The 18,099-nt window shown below is 50.5% G+C and overlaps 1 protein-coding gene across 2 annotated transcripts in view; it reads left to right on the forward strand.

The window, feature by feature from the left end:
• The window catches only part of SBK1 (SH3 domain binding kinase 1), a 38,000-nt gene extending 20,207 nt beyond the window's left edge, over window positions 1–17,793 (forward strand). The window contains exons 2-4 of one of the 2 annotated variants that reach the window (XM_019539981.1): window positions 8,708–8,910; window positions 12,534–12,736; window positions 16,042–17,793. In XM_019539981.1, the coding sequence (XP_019395526.1) occupies window positions 8,715–8,910; window positions 12,534–12,736; window positions 16,042–16,830 (1,188 nt within the window). In that variant the 5' untranslated portion in view covers window positions 8,708–8,714 and the 3' untranslated portion in view covers window positions 16,831–17,793. Of the gene's footprint in view, window positions 1–8,201; window positions 8,911–12,533; window positions 12,737–16,041 lie in introns of those variants that run through there. The other variant, XM_019539980.1, reaches the window with a different exon arrangement.
• Window positions 17,794–18,099: the final 306 nt, after the last annotated feature.

The following is an 18,099-nucleotide window of genomic DNA, read 5'->3' on the forward strand; positions in this document are numbered from 1 at the left end:
GGAGCTGCAGCTGACTCTCTCTGGCTGAGTGGTAGTGGGCTCCTGTCCTCTGTGGGCCAGGCTCAGAGTAAAGCTCTGCCACAACTCACTGGAGCAGTATGCCAGCACTACTCACCTGGAATAGCTGCTCAGCCAGCCTTTGTACCTCATGGGTGCCTCGGGCTTTCCCTGCACCTACCATCAGCACTGGGCAGGGAACAGTGGTGCCCCTCTCTGAGGGACATCTCATTTGAAACATAGACAAGAGCTGTAGAGATTCTCTGCAAAGCAGAAGTCTGATTTGGAAAAAAATCAAACCATTTTGTCTGAGGTAATTTCAAAATGAAATCCTGCCTGGAGAACTGAAGGGGAGCCAGGAACCCAGGCTGTGCTGGGGACCTCCATGCTTCCTTCAGTGGCTTCCAGGCTCCTGGTTTTTCAGCCTAGCAGGTAGGGCTGTCCCTGAGCTGTGGACCCAGGGAGCCCTGCTGCTCCAGGCTCTGGGGCCAGGTGACCTACTGCGAGACAGGATTCTGCTGGACTCTAGATGGTTCAGAGGGATTGAATCATCTCCCCAGTGTGTTTAGATTGTGATGAGTTGGCAGTGTCTAACAAAGCTGTTTTTGCTGCGCAGCCCTGCTCTCTGTCTCCTGGCCACCTTATAGCCACCTTGGCTTGTACATTCAGTCAAGGGAATGAGGCGGAGAAGGTTTCATAGTTTCTAGGGTCAGAAGGGACCTGAGTAGATCATCTAGTCTGACCCCCTGCCATGGCAGGAAAGAGTACTGGAGTCAAACGACCCCAGCAAGGTGTTCATCTAGCCTCCTCTTAAAGACCCCCAGGGTAGGAGCCTGCACCACTTCTCTTGGAAGTTGGTTCCAGACCCTAGCTGCCCTGACTCTGAAGTAGCGCCTCCTGATATCTAACCTAAACCTGCCCTCTGCCAGCTTGTGAGCGTTATTCCTGGTCACTCCTGGCGGTGCTCAGTTGAATTGACTCATCCCAGTCCATGCTGCCTGTGGCTGTCAGAAATGGAACCTGGAGTGCTGGACACCTGCTTAGACGGCTTCTGCCACTCGGGTTCAGGCACAAGCCCTTATGGGAGCGTATGGCTCCTTAATCTCACTCCCGAGTCACATGCTCCATTCCCTGACATGGCCACAGTATTCCCAGAGGGATTTCATGCATGTTATCTACCTGGTTTGGACTGTATGCTTTGCATGGCTGGCACAGAGGGGACCGAGGTGTGAGAGATGGACTGTTCTGTTACTGCCATAGACTGGCCAGGATGTATGTACAATGTTACCTTCTACTGGGTAGAACAGGAATGGCCCCAGTGTGCATCAGATCTGCAGTGAGGGGCATTCTTTTTCACTCGGAGTGAAAGTGGGCTGGGGTTTGCATCAGGAGGTGCTGAGGCTCTGCTGTTGTCATGCCCATGGCTCACAGAAGAACAGTCATGGAGAGGTGACAGGTTTCTTCTGGCAGAGGGAAGAATGGTCTAGGGATTAGGGCCTTTGCCTTGGTTTGGTTTTGGGTTGCCTGAGTCTAAGCTTCTTTCTCATCGTGGACATCTTGTATGACCTTCAGGAAGTTGTGCAGCATCTCTGTGTCTGTTCCTCATCTGACACTGGCTCACCTCCCAGTGGATTCAAGGGTAAATACTGTATAGATGGATTGGTGCTTGGATGAGAGATTCTGGTGCTAGACAAAGACAGAGTGATGCAGTCTTTGTCCTAAGGAGAGGGTGCGAGGTCCCCAAAGTTTGGGTGAAGGTTAAAGTGTTAAGGGTTATGGCATGATTGGGCACCTTAGAGCCTGGAGGTGCCCCTCCCCTCCCCCCAGCATACATCTGATCCACAGCTCTGTGTGCATGCTGCATGGGTTGTGCAGAGCTGGCTCAGAGGCAGCCCTCTGTGCAGAGCAGAGTTTTCCAGATGAGACCCACAGGATGTACGAAGAAGCATGTACAGATGAGCAGGCCAGGACTCGAATTTAATGGCCCTGTTCCTAATGGGGAGTGCTCTCCCTCCAGCACCACCTGTCTGTCACAGCTTCTGTGTGTTATGACAAAGGGCTGGCAGCTGCTGAGGCAATTGGAGCTATTAACTACCAGCTCTAGTTGACAACAAGTCCCAAAGGTGAGGGGACACAGACAGTATACTGGCATGCAAATGGTCAGTGAGGCACAGCCTGGCTGCTTGGGGTGAATGGGCCCTCACAGTGGTTTCCTGTGTGAGGTCTTCCTTACTCCAAGCAGAGGAAAAGGCAGGGAGGCAGCCCATGAGCCAGGTCCCATGTTTCTGTCCTTTATGGCCCCCTCTGCTCTCCTCATGTAATCCCCTCTGCTGCCAGTGTGGGACTGTGTGGGGCACAGGTTGGCCTCAGTCACTGTCCTCTCATCAAAGGCTCAAGCTCCAGGGGAGAGAGAGATGTCAGCACTAGTGAGGTTATGGAGCCTAGTACCACTCAGCTGCCTCTCTGACACTCAGCATCAGCAGTGATGGGCATTGGACAAGAAGACAGCAAAGCCAGCTTGCTAATGGCTAGATGATTAACCCTTTGCTGGTTAACCCCAGTCCTTTCACAGGCTTGGTTGCTCTTAGCAAATGGAGCACTAAGATGGGTGACTGAGCAGCAGGTCTGTGGCACTGGTAAGATGGGAACCAGATTCCCTCTCATCTGCAGTGTGTCTCTTATCTGAGAAGGGAACAGCGGCAGGTCCTTTATCCTGTCTGTAAGCCCTCTGGGGCAGGGATGGCCTCTACTCTGTGTATGCAACGTGTAGCACAAAGGGTCCCTGATCCCCATGAGACCTCAATGATGTAATTCAGGGCTGTCAAACTTATCCAGTCCCATAACTGGACTGGTCTGTGGGCCAGATCAGGACCACACACTGGAGCCAGTGTGTAGGGCAGGCCCACCTGGGTGCTGCATGCAACTTGTGCCCTGTGTTGGCCCCTTGTATTGTGTATGTACAGTTGAGTCCTGCACATTGCATGCAGCATTCACTAGCCCTGCTCTGGGGCTTGCTGGCTGGTCCAAATCAGGCCTCAGGCCATCTGTGAATGCCAGAGCCAGTGCACAGCAGGCCTGGTCCAGCAGGGTGCCACATGCATAGGGCTGGACCAGCCACATGCACTGCATGTGGCATAGGGGGCTGGCGCAGGGCACATGCTACATGCAGTAACCTGCCAGCCCAGCCCTGCATACTGACACTGGTGCACATGGATAGCCTGGGGCCCAATCTAGACTGGCCCCAGAGATAGCAGTCAGGGCTGGTTTTGTGTGATCACTGCGGTCACTGCATGCAGCGTGTGCCCCAACCACCTGTGCAGTGTATAGCATACATGGTGCTGGGTCCAGCCTGCGCATCAGACTGACTCCACATACCACATGTCGTACATGAGGTTGTTTGGATCCAGCCTACAGGCCCTATGTTGGAGACTCCAGCATAATTTTTTTGTGTCCTTGTGACAAAGTATTTGGCAGAATTCACAGATTTATTGTAATCTGACACAGCCATGCCATGAGCTCTTCTACTGTGGCCTCAAACCCTCAACCTCTGGGCATCCAGCCACACCCCCCAGTGCCCATGCTACTGGAGTGAGTACTCTAGTGCAAATTATGGTAAAGTAAGGCCAGGCTGTTCTGACTAGGTGTTTCTATGACCTTGGCCTGCAGGATGTTTCTCGGGTATTAGGTGGAGCATGGAGCCTGGCTGTCTGCTGCTGTCAGTCCTCCATGTGGTAGTCAGGGCTTGGTGGAAGCATCTGTAACCATGAGGAAAATAAGCAGGATCAATAGAGCATCATTTCAAGACTGCCTGTGCTCTGATGGGCTTCTACATGGAGAGATCAACACCCAGATGGAAAGTGATTTCCAACTAGTAAAGTGGCAGGCAAAGTTATTCAGCAACGAGGTTGCCATCAGGAGGTGGCACAGCCATGCTTGTTCCATTGCACTGAATGAGTTAGTCATGCCCTGTCTTTCACCACCAGCTTTAATCCTTTTCTAGGAGTTCAAAACACCATCTCATAATCCCCTTTGGGAGGTAGGTTAATACCTTTATTCCCAGTATGCAGACGGTTAAACTAAGGCATAGAGAAAATTAAATGGTTTGTCATGGAGCCCAGTGAAGCTAGTTATAGAATCCAGGACCCTTAGTTCCAGTCTTCTATTATAACTACCAGGTGACACTCCCTTTCTCCTTTGACATGCCACCATCCCCATTTCTACCATTCAGCCAAGCTAGGAATGAGCTAGATACCATCAGGTGAAGGGAGGCTGCTGCACTTACAGCATGGCCCTGGCATCTCTCCTTGGCATGGATTCCACAGCATAAAGAGAACTAGCTGGCTGGTTAATGGGATGGTTAGGTTTGCTTTAGACACTGAACTGTGGAACTCCCTGCTGCAGGACTTGGCTTTGAGCCATTGTAGCATTTGCCTTCTTCCCACCTTGAAAAACAAGGAATATTTGGACTTGTTAAATTTTGATTTGTAACAATGTAAAGACAACTCTTTCTGACTCAGGCCACACTGTCCACAGGGAACAGGGCAAAAAACAGGGAAGAAAACCCTGCACTCTTAAATTCACACGTCTTTGAGAAATTCTTCTCCATTCCGGCCTAATGGATAAGGAATCAGATTAAGATTTTTTTTCAGGGTCCAGAAAAAGCCAGTAAGCAACGAGGAATTTCAGGTGTCTTCATCAAGGGGAAAATACACAGTAATCAGCTGAGATAATCTTTTAAGCAGTAAATAGAAAATAAGAAATGGAAGGACTATATTTCTGTCTTTCTCTTTGTCTCTCTTTTTCATTGCATCTTATAACCTCTTTTTGTAACTGTGTTCATAAACTTCTGTTAATTGTGTCCCTACCTACCCTGTAGTAATTTATGGTTACACTTGAATAATGTATCTCAATACAAGTTAATGTTCAAATATTGACAAACATGCTTGTAAATTCTGGCATTAACAGGATACAAGCATTTGTATTGTGTCTGTACTTTAGTTTGCCATCAGGTTAGGAAACATATATTAGGTAACACATGTTAAAACATGACTAAATATTCAAAGGTGGACAAAACGCTTTGTGTGGGTTATCATGATCTGTTTTTAGTTGCACGTCTTTGTCATTTCTCCCCACAATGTCCCCTCACCTCTGAAAAGATAATACTGAAATGTTATTTCTCCTCAGCAAAGCCAAAGAAAAAATATACATATGGAGCCAAGCTGTCTTGGACACGTTGTAAGGCAAATTGATACATTTTTGGAACATCGTGATGTTAAAGTTCCTTGCCTGATTCTTTCTAGTCTTCCCTGATGAAGAAATTCGTTGGAACCCGATGTAGCATCAGAAAGGTCGGGAAGAGAAAATCTGGCTTAAAATGGAAGCGAATGGCAAGTGGAAGTCTAGTCACAAAGGATTGTATCTGTGCACAGCCCAGCTAGAATGCAGGCCAGGCTGCATGCTCCAGGGTAGAAGCCAATTCCCAGATGAGGTCAGAAGAAATTGTGCCCTGGGGGCAAAGCATTGCACATGTAGGTGTACTCTGAGTGTTTAATGTCTTCCTCTGAATATTGGAGACAGGCTGGGGACAGATGGACCCTGGGTCCATGCCAGGACCCTGAGTCTTGTAGAGACTTGCTTTGCTGAATTTATCATAGAGTCTAGAAATGGAAAAGCCCTATTAGGTCATCGCCACTCCTGCCAGTGCAGGATCCTTCCTTGCCACAATCACAGATGCATCACCCAGGCTCACTTAAAGCATCCCAAGCAATGGAGCATCCACCCCTTTCCTTGCCCACCTGCATGGCATTTACTCTTGGGACAGCCCCGTATGTCCAGTCCAACTTTTCCCTTTCTTCATTTCCTTCGGTGACTTCTCCCTTGACCCTTTCCTCTGGCAAGTGGTCCCTCTTCCTCCTTAACCATTGTGCCTTACCTTGTCCCAACATATAGGTGTTCTAATGGGAGGGTCTGCTCTCCCCTGGTCCTGTGTTTACACCCTGAAAATTGCAGTGACTGGCTAGTCCTTATGACAGTGTTGGTGTTTAGATGCCTGTTCAGTGTCACTCTTCATTCTGTTCTGCTGTATCCTGATTCCCACCCCCTTCAGTCTCTTGAGAGCTGCATTAACTTCATTTTGACAAGTGGGATCTCAGTTATGGGGATTTCTGGTTTATGGCCCCAATCTCACAAGGGGATCTGCATGTACAGAGCTGGTAGCAATATTAGTCTCACACTGATATGAGCCCCTTTGTATCTGCCCTTACTAGTTAGTATTTCCCAAATTAGTATCATCTGGAGCCGATCCCTGGAGAAGAAAGATGCTCAGGTGGTTAAAATGCTCACCTAGTTACTATTTCCTTCTCTGCCGCTGACTGACTTCCCATGTGACCTTGGGTATGTCACTTTGTGCCTCAGTTCTCCATCTTGAAATAATATTTCCTTATCACACAGGGATGCCTGAGGGTAAATTAATTAAATATTGTGGGATTTTCAGACACTTTGGTAATGGGGCTGTGCAAGTAGCTTAGCTGTGTTTCTTGGTTGTACCATTTACTCTTCCACATGTAAAATAAATCCTGATCCAGTATGGCCCCTGTGTTACTGCAACAGACCCCTCTTGCCAATTTCAGCTCCTGTTCTGCTATGTGTTGCCCTTAGCTGTTTGCTGCTTTGATGACGTAACCCTTGGCTTAGGTTCCTCCGGACGTCCATGAGACACTGCTTAAATCCAAGTCAACTGGCATTCATTTTGAGAGATTTCATGAGACTATAACTGTATAACATCGGCAGTTCTTCCACTAGCCTGCAATTGCTGTAAATCTGTTGTGCTCATTTTCATCTGGCAGGATCTGCTCTTCATAAATACCCAATAGTGCTCCAGATGCACTTGAGGGGCCGATCCTCAAATGCAGAGTGGCTACAGTGTAGACTAATGAGACCGTTCACGTTTCCTTGATGGCTGCATGCAGTGGGGTCAGTGGAGAGTCAGGCCCCTCTTGCTTGCTATTTTTATGCCATTATTGTTCTTGAAAGACAAGTCAGACTGACGGGCCAGTCACTTCCAGACTCCCCTTTGGTGAAGACTGCTTCTTAGCATTTGCTTTTTGTTAGTCCTCTGGCACAACTCTGTTTTCGCAGATCTTGTGCTGATGTAGCTGTTCCATTAGGAATGAGATGCCTGACTGACAGAGTTGGAGTGGTATGGCCCCTAGCATGGACATGGCTACACTGTAAAAAGGGCCTTCCAGCACCGGAGCTTGTTCTGCTTTCTCTGTGGGGATAGCTGTTCCTAATTTAAGCATTTGTTGTGGTGTGGCTCCCTCCATGGGGGCAGCAACCAGTTTAGCTGTAGCTGTTTCTAAAGCTGTACAGCTGCAGTGGTTCAAAAACTGTTTAGATTAGGCCCCAGCATGGTTTGTTAACAGCTCTTCCTAGGAGTATTTGCTGCTGTGTTGTTGCAAGCTGCCTCTGTGCTCCTGGTGCCCAGGACTGTGAAAGCACCACGATAGACACCATCCCCAATATGCCATCTCAAGTTTTCTGTGAGATCCAGTGAATAGTGGAGCCAAGACTTCCTGCCAGTTTTGCTGCCCATGGGCCAGCAAAGCTTGAGGGATGACTACACTCACTTGCTCTCTCTCATATGCACATCCTGCACTTATATTTTGGAACACCAAAGATGCTTCAGCTAGTACTTGTTAGGGAAGAGTGCAGTGAAGGCAGAGTAAGACTCCTATGTGTCTCCCCCCCGCCCCAACTTTCACTGGGGTTATGGTGCCCATAATCCTATGGGGCATGCTGCCTGGCTGTTTAAGCAGCCTCCTACTGATGGTTACAACTTTGGTCTCATACTTAATATGGGTATGTTTTAGCTTCACGGTACATTAATTACATGTTGTTTACGCTGGAATTGTTTTCAGGGCGTGTCCAGACTCCACTTACAAGAACTGGTGATAATTAAGGGTACAACAAGCTTTATAACCACGCAACAGCACTGTGATTGCAGTCTAGCCACCACCTAACTGTCCTAGCTCAGCAGTAATACAACATGGTGATCATGGTGCAACTCCAGCACAACTTCACTATGACTGCATTGTAACTACAGTGCAGCTACACGGTGACTGTGGCACAACTCTAATTACCCAGACTGCACAGCTATGTCAAGACTACCTAATAATCCATGAACTATGCTATCACTGCAGAACTATAGCGTGACTTGATGACAACCTGATAACTGTGGTGATCACAGTGTATTTATAGCATCACTACTCAGTGACTATATCACTTTTTCTACATCATATTTATAGTGTGACATAATACTGCAAGCAACCTAGTGCAGGCTGAAGATTGCCTACACCCTAATGAGCATTGTTGCCAGACAGCCTGATTCCGTTGTCTAGGACTGGTTCACTGATTCTGATTCCCCACTGTAAGGCATCACAAGATACAACACCCTCCTTAGACATATTGAACTCCACTTCAAAGCTATTAGCGGGTTTGCCCCCATTGCTGTTATTGTCACTGGGCTCCCTGTTCAATCAGTAGCAGTCTCCAGCAGGAAATGTCCCTTTCCCCCCCTAATTTTCTATCCTGCTGCAGAGCATTATGGGTGATGAATGCAAATCACAGCTCCCTTGCAGGGCAAGTTGGGCAGGGCTTGCTGGGCACTGCAGTGTGGGGTGCAGCTTCTGACTATACCTCTTTCTTGCAGCACAACAATGAGTGCAGGCTCCATTGAGCAGGAGCCGTCGCGCAAGCTGGCCTGCTGTGGGGTGCCCCTCATCACTGAGGACATGCAGTCTCTGGCCATCCGCACCCTCTCGGGCACCGACATCAACAAGCACTATGATCTTATCCGCGAGCTTGGCAAGGGCACCTACGGTAAAGTGGATCTCGTGTCCCACAAAAGCACAGGTGAGGCCAGCTCAGCCTTAGTGGCATAGGGGAATGAACCCAGTTATCCAGGCTTGCTCCCCTTCTGGGCTGGAGGGAGGAAGGCCACACTAGGATGACACTAAGAGGCACCCAGGAGGCTCTTCCATCCTGCTGGCAGTCCTGAGGGGGAAGAGAAGACCTGGCAGAAGGGCTGATATTCCTGCCTGGTTCTTGATGACCAACGGAGCTGGCCTTGGGAAGGCAGCATGTGCTCTGTGCTGGAGATTGCAATGCATTTGAGAAAGGAGAGCAAGTAAGAGGAGTGGGCACTGAGGATGGTAGGTGGGTGAGGTTGGTAGGTGGGCACTGAGGATGGTAAGTGGGTGGTGAAGCATCAGGTGGGCAGGACAGTAGCATGACTGAGCCTGGAAGTCTTTGTCCATGGTTTTCAGTGAAAGATCTTCCTTCCCCTTGCAGCAGGCTACTAACAGGCTACCTAGGTGTCTCTCTCCTTGATTCTGCCTCTTGGTGCTTTATCTCTCCCCCTCCCCCTTCCCCTTTAGCCTCTCCGTAGTTCCAGGGACCCATCCCTTCATAATCTGACCCTTGGGGAGGAGCTGATATGGGTGCTGGTGGGGGCATGAGCCCAGACAGGGTCCTCATGGACACTCTCTTTTTCTGTTCCCCATTGATAGTAGTCTCTCACGGCCAGTTTTCCTTCTGTGCCCTTCTTCATCCCCTGTACCATGCTCTGTTCCCCCTGCCCCCTACTTTGCTGCCAACAGCCTGCCCCTCATGCTGTAGATCACTGGCCCTCTGTTTTCCCTGGGACTCCTTCTTTTGATGAGGACACTGCCCCAGGCAAGGTGACCTGGGTTGGTATAACAGAGCTGAGAAAACTCTGTCTACCCATATCAATGTCTGAATTGCCTGTGCGCCACCCACTGCCCTTGGCATAGTTAGAAATCAGCTTTCTTGTCCACCCCCTTGTACTGGCCCAATCCCTGCCTCCAAAGACAGCCTCATGGACAGCTGCCATGTGCATAGTCTATCAATGACGTATCATGTGGGAGCACTTGCATGTATAGCTCCACCCCAGCATTTACACAGGCATACTCAGGACATACTTTTTCTCTAGATACACATGCATGATGTACACTTTTTGAACAGTATATGGCACTGCTGAAAAGTGATGGTACATGGCACTAGTAGATCTATATCTCTGCTGCACTAGTTTCTTTTGCAACCACCAGATGTGTAGTATAGGTAAGCCCTTGGAATTTTATCCCTTGTAATGTTTAGCCCAACTTGGTGTCAATCTAAATATGTTACCATTGAAACAGCAGCAGCTGCCGCCATCTGGTCTGAGCTAGTGCTTTCCATGGTGGCACTGTCAGGATAACCCAGGCCTGGGCACGTGTACCTGTAGATGATGGGAGACTGGCTTTCAGCTGCTGACTCACTTCAGGTGCAGGTCAACTTAATGGATCAGAGGGCTGATTTCTCAGGAGGGTGAACTGTGGGGTGTGGGTGTAGACTAGGATATGGGTATTTATGGCATTGGTATATGGAAGGATATGGGGGTTTTGCATCAGATATACTGGGATGCACAGGGCAGTGCAGGGCATTCCAGAGTATAGACTTTCTGATAGGAGACATGCTGGGGTGTAGGGCTTGGGGGTACATGTATGTAGGGGTGGAGAATATCTAGTGCTGACCAGGTGTGGGTTCCTTAGTGGAGCACAGAGCCACACTGCATCCTCAGAGGGCCTCATGGAACAGTGACTGACCAGCACAGCCCTTCTGTCAAGGGCTGCTCAGTGTAAGGATTTATTTGAAGACCAGAAATGGTTAAAAGGCAGGTTTGAAAGGCTGGTACCATGGTACCAATAGTAGTGGTTAGGTAGTATGTGGGCAAGGAGAGCATGCTGACAGCTCAGCAGTGCCCAGGTAGTCGGGGTGATGAGCATGCTGGTGTGAGTGACCAGCAGAAGGGGGTAGGTGGCACTGCTGCCATAGCCACCTGAGATTCAGGCAGAAGCAGGATGGGTGTGAACCTTATAGACCAGGAAACTATTAGGCACCTGAGAAACAGGCCAGGCCTATTGGGCAGTAACCAGATCTCTCATTTGAGGCTGTCCTCATTCATCCAGAGTCAAAACCCAGGACAAAAGTCTTTACAGGTATAGCCCTCCTGAGCTACATTGTTGCTCAGTGGCCAGGGAGAGGACATAGCCTGACGGCGTGGTCCTGGAAATGGCTGAAAATTAACTTGAATAAGCTGTTGTTAACTTGCAGAGTACACAGCATCATCCCATGGAAAAAGTGTTGGCATAGTTATCTAACAGACTTCACATGTACTAGAAGTGGGACAATGGACTGGTATCTGTAGTATCCCGGAGGAATGAGAGGCTTTCTCCTGGAAGAAAGCTAGGCCTTTGAGGTTTGGGGAGTGGCCTGACTGTTCCCCCTCCTATTACACATAGGTTTGACTTCTGCCAGGTGCAGGCTGGCAGTATAGAGCCTGTCCCCCTCGCCACCATGCCAGTGATAGGGATTGTGGGGAACCTCACTGGAAGGCCTGCTTCTGTGGAAATCCTTGAGCCAAGAGGCTCAGATGAATTGGTCCCCAGCATGTTACCCAGCAAGGTGGTGGAAGCTCCATCCTTGGAGGTTTTCAAAACCTGGTTAGACAAAGCTTTGGCTGGGATGATCTAGTTGGGGCTGGTTGTGGTTGTGCTTTGAGCAGGGGATTGGACTAGATGTGGCCTCCTGAGGTCCCGTCTGACCCTTGTTTCCTATGATTCTAAGGCCCCCTCTTCAGCCTCAGCTTCAGTTAATGCTGGCCAGACCTGACCTCTCTGAAGGAATCTGAAGGGGGCTTATCTTTGCCTAATAAAGGCCACATCCCAGGTTTACAAGGTAGACCTGAGCAGAAAGGCTTCACTGGTGGAAACTGCACTAGGATGAGGGAGGTAGTGTCCTTACCCCTCAGCTGAGGCAAGTCTGGGACTGCCACACAGCCAGGGAGCATCCTCCTAATTCTGGGTGTCAGAGGGGGGCAGTGGGTCTGAGTCACTGGTCCCCTCCCACCTTGGCCTGCAGCTGCATGAGTTTACTCTTCACTGACTGTTCCCTAGCAGGCCCACACACCTTGGACCCTGCTGTGTTGGTCAGGCCATGCTCCAAGGTGTGCTGAGGCTGCAGCATTTCTTTCTGCACAGTACCTCATGCAGAAGACATGGTACTTATGGGCTGCTCTCAGCCCATTGGGACCATGAAAAAAAACCTCAGCAGGAACCCACTGTGACAGGGGATAGTTATAGTGGGTGAAGGCTTTTGAGTGGGAGGTGAGAAGCCCTCCCTCCTTGCATCTCTGCACAGAAGCTGGCCATAACTTCAGCCCTTCTGTTCAAAGTCTGGTATCAGCTAGAGGAAGCAGGCAGGGGTGGGACAGGCCAGGGCCAAGGTCATACAGAGTTGGGCTGGCATGGGGAGCAGCACAAAGTGGCCAGAAGGAACTTCTTCAGTTGACTTTTCTGGGAGGACTGGTCTGTGCCTCTGGGGAATCCTGTGGGGATACAATACCCTTTTCCCCACAATGGGTTTGGCAGAAGCCCTCTGCATGTTGAGCTGTACCCTCTACCCTTTCACCCCCCTAGGCACCAAGATGGCACTGAAGTTTGTGAACAAGAGTAAGACGAAGCTGAAGAACTTCTTGCGGGAATTCAGCATCACCAACACACTCTCCTCCAGCCCGTTCATCATAAAGGTCTTTGATGTAGTCTTTGAGACAGAGGAGTGCTATGTCTTCGCTCAGGAGTACGCATCCGGAGGGGACCTCTTTGACATCATCCCACCACAGGTACCAGTCAGGGAGCCTCAGGAGGTGGTGTTTGTCCTCTCTCTTTCCCTCCCTCCTCCTGGAGCCATCTCAGGGCCTGTTCTTTTAAGGCCTGTGGGCCTTATTTAGCACTGTCCCCACCCACCCTGCCCTCTTTCCTTCACACAAGGATGTTCTTGCCCAAGGATTCTTCCCCTGCCACTCTGAGAGCTAGGAGCAAAAGACAGATCAGTCCTCATGTGAGCTGGCAGACTAAGGAGGCTCTGATCTGGCAATTACTTGGAAGGGAGACTTCCTGCTACCCCCATTCAGGAGTACCTTGGTCTGGTTCTCCCCTTTGTGGAGACACTTTGACTTGGGCAAGGTGAGTGTGTAACACAATTACCTGTGAGAGTGAATGGAGAGCTATTGCTTGGGAACATCCCAAGTGCAGATCGCTTTGGGACACCTGCAGGGAGGTGTCACTCCTGAGGGCACTTTGCATTTAGATGAGGTGTGAGCTGAGCCCATGAGCACTTGTTGCCTGTTACTGAGCCCATGGCTGCTGCTACAAGAGCAAGGCTGTTGCATACTACCTTAGGTTAGTGCAGTCTTCCAGCTTAAACTCTCTGCAGATTCAGCTGGACACAGTGTGTTGCTCACTGCCCCAAACCCTTAACACTCAGTGCTGCTAAAACATTGACATGCTGCACTCCAGAGTGAGCTGCCATTTCAGCAGTGGATGAAGTGTTCCCCATCTCCAGCATTTCCAAAGAACTTTGGTATCCAGAAAGGTGGTAGATGAAGATAAGAGATCCATGACTCTGATTCATTATCCTAATAAAAACAGGGAGAAAGAGACTGCCTGGGCTTCTTGATCATGTTTTGATGATGGTGAACCTAGCTGTATGGATGGATGTGGCTCTGCCTGCTCAGCAAACATTTGTCCTTCTGTGCTGAAATAAACAAGGGGTGAGGGGAGAATAAAGGAATGAAAAGGAAGAGCTGCAAGAGAATTGAAAGAGAAAGGACGACCAAATATAATTAGACATGATTGAATTGGAAGTGTAATGAAATCTTATGTAAAGTCATAGAAGGAAATGTGATTATGTAGTCTCAGCTGGTGCTGTGGAACAAGGATGAGGCAGGGTGTGAGCATGGCGGGGGGTGAGTCCTTGAAATGCCCTCCTCACGGTGACCCAGGAAAATCTAGCACCAGTGGGAATCCTGAGCCCCCTTCCCTAGTTGTGACTATTGTGAGGCTGGCACTGGTTCCTGCTCTTGGCTCAGGGGAGGGCAGGGGTGCTGTCTCTCTTGGCTGCTGTCTGAGGTGTCCTCAGGGGATGGGTTCCAGGGGCACAGATGAGTTTTTGTAGAGGTGGGGAAAATCTCCATGCCACCACCCTTTCTGGGACTTTCTATGCAGGGGGTCACCCTGCTGTAACCCCCTCTGCTGGGGGCATGCCCTGTGCAGGAACACCATGCCATGGTTTGTTGAGGGACCAGGTGGTGGTTGTCAAGCATATGACAATCCAGGGAATCATCCTTTCTGCCCATCCCCACTGTACCTACACCACTGATGGGGTCTGTTGCCGCCAGGCTTACGTTAGCGTCAGAACTGGGGCTCAGGGCTCTACCCTCTGGAGGAAAAGAAAAATTGGGGCCCAGCTACTGCTGAACTCTACAGCCCCACCTAACCAGCCTGGCATGGGCATGAGAGGGAGGGAAACCATTGGTTGACTCCTTTGCAAGGGAAGGATGGTTGCCAAAATTCAGCCTAGCTTGTAGACAGGGTCCTTCCCCTATAATTGGGGAAGCTAGTCATGGAGAAGGGCTTTAGGTCACCTGGCTCATCTCATCCCCCCTACCCATGATGGGGCAGTGAAGGATTGTTCTCCAGGGCTTTGGTTTTTACTAAATGTCTCAAATAATGAAGCTGCCTTTATTTTTTTGCAATGCACAGCCTCATGGGCCTCAGTACTCAAAGTATTTCTCCTGATACTGAGCCGTTCTTCACTCCCACTTTGTCTACCTTCCCTGAACCCTTATCTCTCCTCATGAATCCCTTTGCTGCTCCTGCCTGATCACCGTGATCTCTCCTCTACACCTCAGCCCAACTCTCTTGAATTCTTCTTTAAATTAGCCCATCCACCTCCATCTATACCTTATGCCTGGTAATTCCCAGCTGATGGTGTGTGGGGGAGAACCAGAAATCACTAGAGTCCCAGGGTGGAGAAGGAGGAGGAAGAGAAGCTGAGGTATATTTCCAAATTTACTTGCTGTGTACCTGGTCTGTTTCAGGGAGAAACTCTTGAATGAATTCTTGCAACCATTTGGCTTCTGAGTCTGGCTCCTGGGACCAGGGGTCTTTGCCGGAGATGTTGTGCTTCCCTGTAGTAGCCTTGTTCTACTCCTCATATCCTCTATGTCTGACATTTTCCTCCTTTCATGTGGGAAGCAATGATGCTTCAGCCTAAAACCTCATGCCATTAAAGGGAAAAATGGGAACTGAAGGCAGCACCAGGTTATTTTGCACTTGCTTCTACATGCTGTGCCCTGAAAGCATGTCCTGAAACAATTTAACCACAGTCTCCTTATCCCCAAAGTGCTTGGCATGCTGAGAGAATTCCTCTGTCCCTCCCAAGAGGCGCCCTTAGAAATGGTGTTTCATGTAAGCACAGGGTCCTCACTGACAAATACATCTCAGCAGCTTCATCTTCACTTTTCACCTGTGAGGCACTTGGGAAGCAGAAAATCAGGTTGAGATGTGAAGGAGACATAATGGTCTGTTAGGAGACAGGCTGCAGAGGACAGCCAAGGCTGCCCAGTGTGAGCATCTCATTCCTACATAGATACCAGTCAGAAAAGAGATGCAAAACTGATGTGGGGTGTGGAAGGCCCACTCTAGGCAGTGCTAGGAGGGGTTAGATATGGCAAGCTCAGTCATGCCGAGTGATCAGGAGCGCGGGCACAAACCATTTTGTCGTGATGCTTTTCCACCTGAGTGAGGGCATATTAAGGCAGCAGGAGGTGGTTTAATGTGGCACTCATGCCATCTGAGGGAGCTGATGGCCTGGGCAGTCTTTAAGAGAGCCAGTGTGGCATTCGTTCCTCAACTCTAATAACTCTGTGGCTTGATTCCCGCTGCCTTCACACTGGGCCAGCTTGCTTCCCTGCTGCTCCCTGCCTGGGCCCTGGAGGATAGTGGAGTAGGGATTAACTCCAAGTGTTCTGAACATCAGACTAGGTTGCTGTCAGGCCTTGGTCCCCCAGCATCATGAGTGCAGAAAATCCCCCCAGGCCTCCTATAACCTGTGTTAATGCTTTTTCTGTGTGTACCCCTGCAGGTGGGTCTCCCTGAGGACATGGTGAAGCGCTGTGTGCAGCAGCTGGGCCTGGCCCTGGACTACATGCACAGCAAGAACCTGGTGCACCGGGACATTAAGCCTGAGAACGTGCTGCTCTTTGACCGTGACTGCCGCCGGGTCAAGCTAGCTGACTTTGGCATGACACGCAAGGTGGGCTGCCGGGTGAAGCGCATCAGTGGTACCATCCCCTACACAGCGCCCGAGGTCTGCCAGGCTGGCCGGGCTGAGGGCTTCACTGTGGACATGAGCATTGATGTGTGGGCCTTTGGCGTGCTCATCTTTTGTGTCCTGACTGGCAACTTTCCCTGGGAGGCAGCCTCCACCACAGACACTTTCTTTGAGGAGTTTGTGCGGTGGCAGAAGGGGCGCCTGGCCGGCCTGCCCTCCCAGTGGAGGCGCTTCACAGACAATGCCCTGCGCATGTTCCAACGCCTCCTGGCCCTGGACCCCGAGAAACGCTGCCCTGTCAAGGAGGTCTTCTACTTCATCAAGTACGATCTGATGTCAGAGGTGCGCCGCAGGCCCTCCTACCGCTCCCGCAAACATGCTGGTGACAAGCTCTCATCTGGCTCACACCGCCACGAGACACCCAGTTCCTGTACCCCCACCCCACTCAAGAGGACCATCCTGACGGAAGGCAGCGGGCCTCGGCTCTCCACCTCAGAGCCAGGCCTGTCCTCCCCAGGGGGAACAGGGAGGACAGATGGCCGGCAAGACAAAGGCAAAGGGCAGATGGTCCTGGCCACAGCAATAGAGATTTGCGTTTGATGAGAGGTGGCAGGAATGGGGGGGTGGGGGGGTCACAGTCCTCATGGCACGGCTCTTCTCTGTACAGCCTGCAGACATGATGTCAGTCCCACTGCCCCCCACCCCTCTGGCAAAGGGGGATGGGGGAGGGAATTCCTTTTATATTAGGGACCAGGATCCATGTCTCCCAAAGCAAAAAAGCAAACAAACAAAAAACCTAACAATAACTCAATAATACTAAGGATGCTACATATATCCATCCACTGTAGGTAAGGCCAGAGTGTAGACTGGACACTGGGGGCTGGGAGCCCAACAGGGGGGCATAGACTGGCTGCCAGGAAGGACCATGAACAGCCTGGTGGCTCTGAGCTCCCTCCTCCTCACGCCATCTGCAACTAGAGTGGGGGCTACTTCCCTGCATTCTCCACACCGCACGTGCCCTTCCTCTGCTGGGCTGACAGAGCACGGGAGAGCCAACAGTCCTACTGTTTCTGGGGGTGGGTGGGACCTTTCACCAAAACAACAAAATGAGAGCAGGGGGAGAACAAGAGGGTGGGACAAAAGTGGGAGGGAGGGAAATGGCATTGGGTCTTGCACATGTGGTCTGGCAGCCATCGTGCAGGCAGCTGGGGCTTATAGTGGGTGGGGAGCGGTGTGGGGTGGAGCTGCAGCAAACCGGGGATTCTTTAGGTTGCCAAGGGCACCTGTCATGGTCAGGGCTTGATATGCAAATTGGGCACTCTTCCTGCCCTGTAAATCATGTACTGACCATGGTTAGAAATCTGGGCTCAGGTCAGGGCTTAACTACAGACTTGGCACACAGGGAATGGTGGGAGCTTGGCATCCCACACCTGTCCTCACTCTTGTTGGCTCCCTTCCTGCACTGGCTTAGTCTCCAAGACCCTTGTGTGATTCTCTCATGGGGGTGGCTGGAGAGGTAGACATGTAGGATGGGGGAAAAGGAAGCATCCCAGAAGGGGGGAAGGCTGATGACCCCAGGACATGGGGGAGGCTTTCCAGGAGGTGGGGGTATTTACCAGTCTTTGTTGTTTAAGAGCTGGGCCAGGGTGTACCCATTGCACCTGCCCATGCACTCTCACTGCCATCCTGGCTCTTATTTGAGAGAGGCCATAATGGATGGCAGGAGATAGAGGAAGCAAATAAGCCTGGTGGATCCTGTCTGAAAAGGGAAGGTGGGCGTGGTATCCAGTGAGCTAGTCTTGGCCCAGACGAGGCCTCTCCCACATCTATTCTAGCGCTGGGCTTGGGCAGCCCCAGCTCTTGCTGCTC

This window comes from Crocodylus porosus, unplaced genomic scaffold (assembly GCF_001723895.1).
Source record: "Crocodylus porosus isolate Cpor-Errol unplaced genomic scaffold, CroPor_comp1, whole genome shotgun sequence".
NCBI classification, from domain to species: domain Eukaryota; kingdom Metazoa; phylum Chordata; order Crocodylia; family Crocodylidae; genus Crocodylus; species Crocodylus porosus.